Source organism: Liolophura sinensis, chromosome 4, assembly GCF_032854445.1.
Source record: "Liolophura sinensis isolate JHLJ2023 chromosome 4, CUHK_Ljap_v2, whole genome shotgun sequence".
In the NCBI taxonomy this organism is placed as follows: Eukaryota; Metazoa; Mollusca; class Polyplacophora; order Chitonida; family Chitonidae; genus Liolophura; species Liolophura sinensis.
This window is the reverse complement of record NC_088298.1, coordinates 22,615,962-22,625,981: the sequence shown is the minus strand read 5'-3', so window position 1 is coordinate 22,625,981 and position 10,020 is coordinate 22,615,962. Positions and strand designations below refer to the sequence as shown.

The 10,020-nt window shown below is 42.1% G+C and overlaps 1 protein-coding gene across 1 annotated transcript; it reads right to left on the bottom strand.

Moving 5' to 3' along the window:
• Positions 1 to 2,653: 2,653 nt before the first annotated feature.
• Positions 2,654 to 8,347, bottom strand: LOC135464673 (inositol oxygenase-like). The gene is made up of 3 exons (XM_064742163.1): positions 6,642 to 8,347; positions 4,528 to 4,769; positions 2,654 to 3,594 (listed from the first exon to the last, which is right to left on the bottom strand). Exons 1-3 carry the CDS (start codon positions 6,785 to 6,787, stop codon positions 3,113 to 3,115), a joined length of 870 nt encoding a protein of 289 aa, XP_064598233.1. The 5' UTR covers positions 6,788 to 8,347; the 3' UTR covers positions 2,654 to 3,112.
• Positions 8,348 to 10,020: the final 1,673 nt, after the last annotated feature.

Genomic DNA, 10,020 nt, shown 5'->3' with positions numbered 1-10,020 from the left:
GTTCTGGAGGTATAAATGACACGTCTTTCCTCCTGGAGCTTCTTCAGTTCACAAACGTTCAGTTTTTCAGGTTCTTCTCCATACGCCTACTCTAAATAACATTTTGTGAAACTTTTCATCAGACGCCCACGTTAAGGTAGGCCTAAATATAATCACAAACAGTTATGTACGTTTTTGACAAGTCACATGTTACAGCAATACTTTTCTTACCTTCAGCGATAAAAGAACTTGAAATGAAAACTCCGTTATTGGTGCCGTGTTACACTACAAGTTGTTCATTTATTTATGTATTTATTTGATTGGTGTTTTATGCCGTACTCAAGAATATTTCACTTATACGACGGCGACCAGCATTATGGTGGGAGGAAACCGGGAATAGCCCGGGGGTAACCCACGACCGTCCGCAGGTTGCTGGCAGACACGACAAGTTGTGAAAGGGTGTTGTGTTATATACACATTATACATACTAGTGTCGCTTACACTATACTATGTTGTGAAAATGGGGTAGCGTTACACAACAATGTTGTGAATGGTGTCATGTAAAACTACAAATCTATGAAATGGTGCCTTGTTACACTCCAGTGGTAATGAGAAATGGTGCCTTGTTACACTCCAGGGGTAATGAGAAATGGTGTCTTGTTACACTCCAGGGGTAATGAGAAATGGTGTCTTGTTACACTCCAGGGGTAATGAGAAATGGTGTCTTGTTACACTCCAGGGGTAATGAGAAATGGTGCCTTGTTACACTCCAGGGGTAATGAGAAATGGTGTCTTGTTACGCTAATGGTAATGGGTTTTCATATTTACCTCGGCAGATACTTCTGTATGTTCTTGTCCATTTCATTTTCTTACAAGATAATGCCATATAATCTTGAAGAATTCAGCTGGGGTATAGTCTTGATATGGTTTGTATACTCTGTCTGTTCTGCGGATTACTCTGAGGGCTTGGTCGTGGTGCCGTGTACTCGAGAATATTTCACTCAGACGACCACAGCCAGCATTTTATGCTGGAAGGTAACCGGACAGTTTTCTGCGTAGAAAAAAAAACAGCGCTCCTCTGCAGATCCATGACACATCTTTTAACGTTAGGCTACAGCCGAATGAGCCGACGGAATCGACTCTGCGAACTAAAAGCGCCGGGGACGGATGCGTGCATGGAGAAAACACTATTTACCACTTACCCAACGACCTACCTGTTATTTCTGACTTGAGTATATTCATGTACTCTGTTTAATGCTCCATTTTTACTGTTAGTTTAATTGTTTTCATTGAACATTGAATTGAAAGATTGAAGGTTGAAAGAGTATAGGTTACACGAGCGCACTGAATTTCCTTACTGTTTATGGAGTAAATTTATCAACTTCAGCCCCAAAAATTGTATACGCTCTGTCTTTGGCGTGGTACAAATCCGCACTTCCACTTGCAGCTTGCACTTTCCTCTACAGTATATCAAAAAATCAACCTAGCAAGACCAGCAATTTATTGAGCTGTGGTTTCTGGATGTGAAGTCATAGAATTTCGTTATCTTTGTAATCTCCAGTGGGGTGGACAGTAACGCTGAGCAAAACTGTGTCAGTCCTATCCACAACAGACAAAATTCTGATATATTTTAACTAGGTGCAAAATGGCAGTGCAGAAATTTTTTATCGACGAACTAAAATTTCCGTGTGGCAGTATTATCCAATCAGTCCTCCCTAACACTTCAAGTTCAGAGACAAATCTTGCACGCCGCCCCCAATTGCGCATGTGTAACCTACAGCGAACCACCACCCTTTGACAAATACATGTTAAACAGGCATATGTAAAGTAAGAGGATTCGAACCCGTGACATCATTGTTCAAGAACCGTTGCGGAGGGAAAAGTGCTTAATTCCGTGAGCCAGCAAACCAGGGTCAAGTCTGTATGACTGAAAACAGAGCTCAAACACCCATGAACAGGTATTCCTAGCTAAGCCATGCAGATTGCTTTGTGGGGTTTTCTGATGTCACATACTTTCAATTGTACTAAATATATCACTACAAGGGTACATTACAAGATTCAAGTAAATCAAATGATTCAAATAAACAATTCAATAAATGATCCAGCAATTTGGAGGAATTGATTTCTGCAATAAATGGCTATCACCATATTGAGTCGTCCGATTGATAGCTATCTAGAGACGACGTCACAGTTAGAACATCACTTAGTTATACATGAAACATATGTACACGTCATATACAATATCGTTGGGGCCTCACGCCAGCGTGGCACAATGGCCCAGGAGCCCCTCACCCAAGCTGTCGCTGTGAGTTCAGCTCATGCTGGCTTCCTCTTAGTCGCACGTGGGAAGGTTTTTCAGCAAACCTGCGGATGGTCGTGGGTTTCCCCCGGGCTCTCCTCCCACCATAATGCTGGCTGCCGTCATATAAGTGAAATATTCTTGAGTACGGCGTAAAACACCAATCAAATAAATAAATAAATAAATAAATACACCTGTTGTTGATTAAAGATTATACGTATACATTTACAAGTACTGGCAATTATATTTGCTTCAAAAGCTCTACTTTCAAGACTAAAACCTAATCTGTAACTTGATGTTTAACATCATGTTTAAATTCACTAAATAACTCCCAAAAATTGTTAAAATCAAAACACGTTTTAGAAAAACGTGAACCAACAGACATGTATATATTTTATTACACATGCTTCAACATCTGGTTAAAATTAAACCATTTTAAAAGGAAAATGCATCAAAATGTTCAGAATAAATATGTTTTTAGCGAACAATGCATTTATAAACCATGTATAAATTTATATTTATTGACCACGTATTTAATATAAAACGTGTCTTTGTGACGTTTCCAATGAACAGTGCATAAACCTGTAGAAGGTGTACCATGTGCATGTAAAGAATGAGTCAGCCATTAACATATTATTAATGACAGTACATTAGTGCAAATGTAATCAACCCACCCAAGCGTCCGCGACAACAAATCGTCCAGCATTAATTTTAAGCCCGTTCAGATAAAACGACAGATGTTATTTTTTACAGCGGTAAATGGTCAAATCTTTCCAGTATGCCATGCAATCAAATACATGTACTTTCAAGCTGGTCGTCATAATATATCGAAGTTCAAAACCTGAGTTTTCCCGGCAGATATTTATCTATGAGTCCCTGATAGTACGGAATTAGTTCGTCCAATTCAGGTACATGGGGACATTTGGTGTACAGATCAAACTTGTTAAACTCCAAAACCCAGCTCAGCATGTGTCTGTCTTTGTTGTTACACAGGTAGTCGTATGCACCGGAAGTGTGCCAGGGGTAAAATGAGTGAAATCGAACGATATAGTAGGCCTCTTCCGGTAAATGGCACGTGTTCTGTCGCATCACGTGGTACATGTACTCGTCATGTCCCCACGTCATCGTGACGTCAGAGAGTCCACAGTTTTCCTCGTAGATTCCAAGCCTTGTGTTTAACTTGTCATTGTCCAAGTCCGGATTCCCGGCGAAACTTTCCCTCCCGAAAACGATAGTGTCAGAAGGGGCACAACCCACGGGGTACGTATCCCCGACCACGGCCCATTGCGGTTCGCCCCACAAAGCCATCATTTTCCCTGTAAGTGAAAGAACATGACACTCGGCGATGAAGTCACGCTTTAAGGGAGATTTTGAACAATGATAGGCCTATATTTTTTTTAAATATTTCTCTTGACTACATGCACAAATGTACAAATCCTTCACAAATCAAGGAACTCTTCAGTGTTTACTAAGTATTAGAGAAATTACACACAATGAAAGTTTCACTGTGCAACAACAATACTTTACTTTTTGTTTCACTTTATGTTAAAATTTCAACAATGTCACGGCAGCCATTTTGGTTCAGGGGTAGGGCCACCACGGCCCTTCAAATACAACCATATTATTGCTCATTGGCTTCAAAATGGAAGAGTTCACAATAAAAATACGATGCACTAGCCCTACGCCATACTCCTTACAACGTAGGAAGGTCTCTCAACAACCTGCTCTGTCCGGTTTCCTCTCACCATAATGATGGCCGCCGTCGTATAAGTGAAATATTCTTGAGTACGGCGTAAAACACCAATCAACTACATAAATGATTAATTAAATACAACGCATGTGTCGCTCTTTACCTATCGCTTTACATCACTGCCACTACTAGTAAATTTTGTACAGAAATTTTGAACAACGCCGAGGTCAGTTGGGTCACGGTGATGAGGCAGGAAGTGACGTCAGAAAATACAAACAATCCCCTCTCAACCTTGGTCTCTAATAACACTTAATACGCAAGCATTCTGTTTACAGTATGTACAAGGTGATTCTAACCAAAACCTGAAACAATTTTATTGATGAATGCTGATTAAATAGATTCGCGCGAGGATACAAGTTGTGAGACTAAGCCGAAATAAGACTAGGGGCCTACGTGCGTCTCACAGGCTCCAAAGGTTAACCTTTTCTACTGGTGGCAGTGAGGTAAAGCGAAAGGTAGAGAGCGACGCATGCGCTGTAAGGATAATGGGCCTACTCACCGATATCGTGTATAAGTCCTGTCAGTTGCAGCCAGTCTTTGTCCGGATGTTTCGCGCGGATTCCTTCGGCCGTCTGAAAAGCGTGGAATGCATTCGGTAAATCTACATCCGGGTCACTCTCGTCAACAAGGGCGTTCAGAGATTCTAAAGCTTCCATGATGGTCAACTCGGCGTGGTTAAGTCGACACCATTCCTTCTTTTTCTCACTGGCGAACTGAAGCGTCTGTTTGCGATGCATTCGTCTGTAGATATATGAAAATACGAACCACTTCTTATTTATGCAATAACGTCATAGAGAAAACCTTTTCAAAACAACATTTCTTTTCATTGGGCTAAATGGCCCAATTGACTGTCTGAAGGCTGTCTAACCTAAAACATTGCAAAATATCACCAGGGATTGACTACCATTATGAAATCTCTACGCTCACTTTTGATCACTGCCACCAGGCAAGCTTGACGACTGAATCCGGTGTGATACACGAAGGCTTGTTCCAGATTTCTGTTCCAAATTTGTAGTGGTGGCAGTGACGTAAAGCGACATTAGAGAGCGGCGCATGCGCTGTGTGCGCCATTGCCTCAAAGTATGTATCATTATCTCAAAATACATCTGCTGGCATCTGGGTTCTGCAGGCTGCATTCAGTCGCAATAGAGTGAGTGAGTGAGTGCTTGGGGTTTAACGTCGTACTCAACAATTTTTCAGTCATATGACGACGAAGGAATCATTAGGGTGCATGTACGTGTAATGTGCCTCCTTGTTGCAGGACGGATTTCCACCGCTCTTTTATTTAGTGCTGCTTCACTGAGACGACTTACCGAAGGCAAGTAAGCCGCCCCGCCCGAGCCATTATACTGATACGGGTCAACCAGTCGTTGCACTATCCCCTTCATGCTGAACGCCAAGCGAGGAAGTTACAACTTCCTCTTTTAAAGTCTTAGGTGTGACTCGATCAAGGATTGATCCTGGATCTACCGGTCCCGAAGCGGACCAGTCGCAATAGATTTTTTTTTTTTTTTTTTTTTTTGATTGGTGTTTTACGCCGTACTCAAGAATATTTCACTTATACGACGGCGGCCAGCATTATGGTGGGTGGAAACCGGGCAGAGCCCGGCGGAAACCCACGACCATCCGCAGGTTGCTGGCAAACCTTCTCACGTACGGCCGGAGAGGAAGCCAGCATGAGCTGGACTTGAACTCACAGCGACCGCATTGGTGAGAGACTCCTGGGTCATTACGCTGCGCTAGCGCTTTAACCGACTGAGCCACGGAGGCCCCCAGTCGCAATAGAAGCCATATGCGTATATAGTGGGTCACATTTTTCACTCTAATTCTATCATCAAGTATTTAAACTGGCATTTTCCCCATCACTGTTTGTGAAAGTTTTTACCTCCCACCAGTACCCTTGCCTGGCAATTCTTTCATGGCAAAGGAACACCAGAGTGTTTATTTATTTATTTCATTGGTATTTTACACCGTACTCAAGAATATTTCACTTATACGACCGTTACCAGCATTATGGTGCGAGGAAACCAGGCACAGCCCGGCCGAAACCTACAACCAACCGTAGGTTTTCGACAGACCTTCCCGCGTAGGGCCGGAGAGGAACTTGAACTCCCAGCACGACCGCATTGATGAGAGGCTCCTGGGTCATTACGTCGCGCTAGCACGCTAACCAACTGACTCACGGAGGCCCCGAAACACCAAAGTGAAGTATATGTCAAATGAAAGACCACTTTTTTTTAGAATTTATTCTAAAATTCATTCTAATTCAGTGTAGGCCTACATTAATATACAGCATTTTCTGAATGGACCTTGAAACGAACTATATCAAGATAAAATGATGTGACGTGACTGATATTGTCTGGTATTAGTTCAGACCACCGTAGAATTTGATGATTTAAAACAATTTTACTCGGTTGGAAATGTTCTAAAACAAAAGAATCGAACTATTTTCCTTAACTGTCGACAATGTCCTCATCCAATGTATACATGTGCTTCCCTGTTTGTCTTTTCTGTGCCCGTCACAAACATGTTCTTTCTAAATACAGCCGAATTTAATGAACTAGCCGCATGGTCTCTGTGAGTTTGTACAAAATGTCTCATGTGCTTTCATACCTGTAATTTCTCACGACATGGCCCGGTGTGATACCCACGGCGAAGTTCCGAAAGTCTTCAGTTTTCTTGTACTCGGGTCGGTACTCCGATGGATCCACCAGTGACACACTGTGGGCCAGATGATGGGACAGAGCCTCGGCTGACATTGTGGTCTCCGTAAACAAGTCTACTCCCGTCAAACTTTTCGAGCGATTCTGCTTCCAGATTTAAGTTTACAGATTTAGTTCTCTATTTATACACAAAACAAGCGAAGTGTTGGTTGCCTTCGTTCAGTTTGTACCTGTTTTGGCCGCTTAAAACCTCGTGGCTTGTTGACCTCATAATCATTTTGATTGACAGCCTGTGACCTGATAAAATCAGGTCACCTCAATACAAGGACATCAGCTGATGGAGTGAATTCCTTATGTTCTCGCCAAAGTGTGAAAAATTAGTTTCTGTTATGTACAAATGCACTTTCAGCAGATCATGACTGTAAATTGCATGAACTAAATCACTACTCAATCAGTAAGGGCGGGGCTTGGTATGCCAATTCGCAGTGACGTCATATTTTGAACCCGCCTTGTGGTAGGAGGAGTTATGTGTAATTGACATGCCTGGTTCTCTAAACTCATCTGTTCAAGGCAAACCGAAGACACACTCACCGTTTAATTCCACTGACATAGATAGATAATGCTTAAAAATGTACCCAAGTTCCATTCAGCACTACACGACGTTAGTAGGTCTACTAATCTGCTTAACTTCATTTTTCTGCTAGCATCATTAGGAGACCGCCATTACAAACTGTATAAACCATCGCCAGCGTGTGGTGGGATCGTATGGTTATGACCCTTGTCTTTAACTCGCTAGAGCGCACAAAGTACAGCTTCAGTCCCGGTCTTAGACACGGAGTCCTTGAGGACAACACTGGAAACGCGGTCAACGACGCTTGTCTGGCTGTTCGCGCTGTCTAACGTTCGCTAAGACCACTTGTCATCCACCAGTATGGTGTGCCTATCTGTACATCACAAATTCGTCATTGGCTTGCCAAAGGTCGGTGGTTTACGCCGGGTACTTTGACACTTAGATTCACCCTCATCCATGTTGGATATATCCATGTTCTTACAACTCCGTTCTCAGTGTTGACTACACCTGGTCTGAGATTGCTCTGGCGTCAGGTTTGACAAAATTTTGTTCGGCCAAGAATTTCCCCAAACTAACGTCTGTGTGCGCTCAAATTAAAACCTGGTGCCGTTACATGTACCTGCCGGTGTCAAATATGTGGAGGCTGTCAGTACAATGGGTCGCTTTGAGCATCACCAAGGAATCTCAGATCACCCAGCCCATACATATCCTCGAACGAAAATGAGTAACATAAGTGTCTGCAAACTTCAGGCAGTGAGGTCGTATTTGATGGATAATTTTTCTCTCAAACGCCGTGATAGGGAGCGCGTGCTGACGTTAGTTTGTCGCCATTCTTGGCCGAACAAACCTAAGGTCAGAGCAATATCTCTCACTTGTCTCCAGGTCGTTCTACATTACGTAAGCCTACACTTACATAACAAGTAACATTCGCCTCCACTACGTAGGAGGCGTATCGAAGTATGTCCGAATATTACAGTCACTGAAACGTTAAAAGGAAAAACCAGGGGATATCGTAACATACTGTAACACATGTAGTAGTCAGAGCAGCTCACACAATCCTGGTACTGCGGGCTCCATGGGGTGCTTATATGTTTACGCCATCTGGTAGATTCTAACTGGTTTGAACTTGTCGGTAAACTTTGTAGGTTAGGCCTACACATCTGCTAACAGTATGTCGGTGAGAAAGTAAGTCAGGAATTGCGTGTTGTCTTCTTAACTTACATTGGCCCACTTCTGTCATATATGTATATTTTCCAACTTCGTGCACTTGCTTGTAAACATCGTGTGAGGGGCGTGTCTAAGGGGGTGCGGTCAGGCCTACGAATTTGATTAGCTGAAAATTAGAGTAGTTCGCAATTGCCCCATTTTTATTGGTCCGCTTATAGTACACACATATAATAGTCGACCCTTGTAGATGTACTACATGCATGTACCTTTTTTTAGAGAACGTAGGCCTATGAGTACGAACGCGATGTCTCTCAATTGTCCAAATTATCTATGTCTTAACCATTAATTAAGTTATTCTACGGAGGGGTACATAAACGGACATGGGAAATAAAAAAAAATTATTAGGTTCCCATGATATTGATGTCTCGTCCATGCGAGATTTGTTTATTTATTTTTTGGATTGGTGCTTTTATGCCGTACTCAAGAATATTTCAATTATTCGACGTCGGCCAGCATTATGATGGGCGGAAACTGGGTAGAGCCCGGGGGAAACCCATAACCATTTGCAGGTAGCTATCAAATGAGGCTACTCGCTGTTGTAGCTTAAAACGAAACTGCCTGAATTTATTACCCCTAAGTAAAACGAGATACTTTTGCTCTACAAGAATGGATATGAATTCCATTTGTGCAACTTGAATGAGACCACTTAGACATCGCCGTGGAGCCTGTAAACCGCATCCCCGCGTAACTGGTCTTCATTGGTAATGAGCGCATGTGCCTGGAGATGTAAGTCGCACATACATAGATACATGTCTGACCTAGAAAGCTTGTGTCAGATACATGGAGGATACTGCACAGAGAAGGTTGAATACCATAAATATTGTTCGAGTGAGAGGTGGAAATAATAACTCGACGCTTCGTGTCTCGTGGGTTATCATTTCTACCTTTCACGAGAATACTCTATTTTTTATTTATATCCTGATATTTTCTCTACACGTATATAAATGAGTATCAGTTTATCTGTTGCGTCTGTGAAACAAATAAGCAATGTGCCATCTTCGTCGTGTTTCTGATTCTATTCGCTCCAATTTCGTTCACGTCCGCGCTCAAGAAACCTTTTTACAGTTTTAAACGCTGTCTGTAAGTAATAATAAATTCTACAAAGGTGCTTAATGCTAATGCGATATAGGTATTTACGTAAATTAACCACATGAAGAATTTCTACCTCTTTTTGGCGAACTATATATTGTGTGGAAGTTCACGGCCTTGTGATGCGGTCCACGAAGATTTCACGGCCCTGGGTCATGGTCTCCAGCAGTGTAATAGCAAAATGTAATAACAAATGTGATATCTGACGAGTGAAGATATCATTTTTATCAGTGAAGTAAATACTGGGATTTCACTGATGTATAAATAATAAATAAGTTTTCCAGCTTGTGCGGAGGTTTATCTTCTACTTTGTTTTAATCTTATCCAATGTGTATAGAAAAAATGCCTATACAGGTGAGGGCAGCAACGGAGTGATGTAATAAGCATATCATATATAAATTTTACAAAAATGTTCCGAAGACTTCCGAATCCATCCGCCAGC

What these genes read in the sequence shown, in the direction of transcription:
- LOC135464673 (XM_064742163.1), bottom strand. Translation starts at nt 6,787, where the DNA reads ATGTCAGCCGAGGCTCTGTCCCATCATCTGGCCCACAGTGTGTCACTG. An exon ending in CATGTCGTGAGAAATTACAG is followed by an intron (nt 4,770 to 6,641) that starts GTATGAAAGCAC and finishes ATATATCTACAG; the next exon opens with ACGAATGCATCGCAAACAGA. An exon ending in AGGACTTATACACGATATCG is followed by an intron (nt 3,595 to 4,527) that starts GTGAGTAGGCCC and finishes TTTCACTTACAG; the next exon opens with GGAAAATGATGGCTTTGTGG.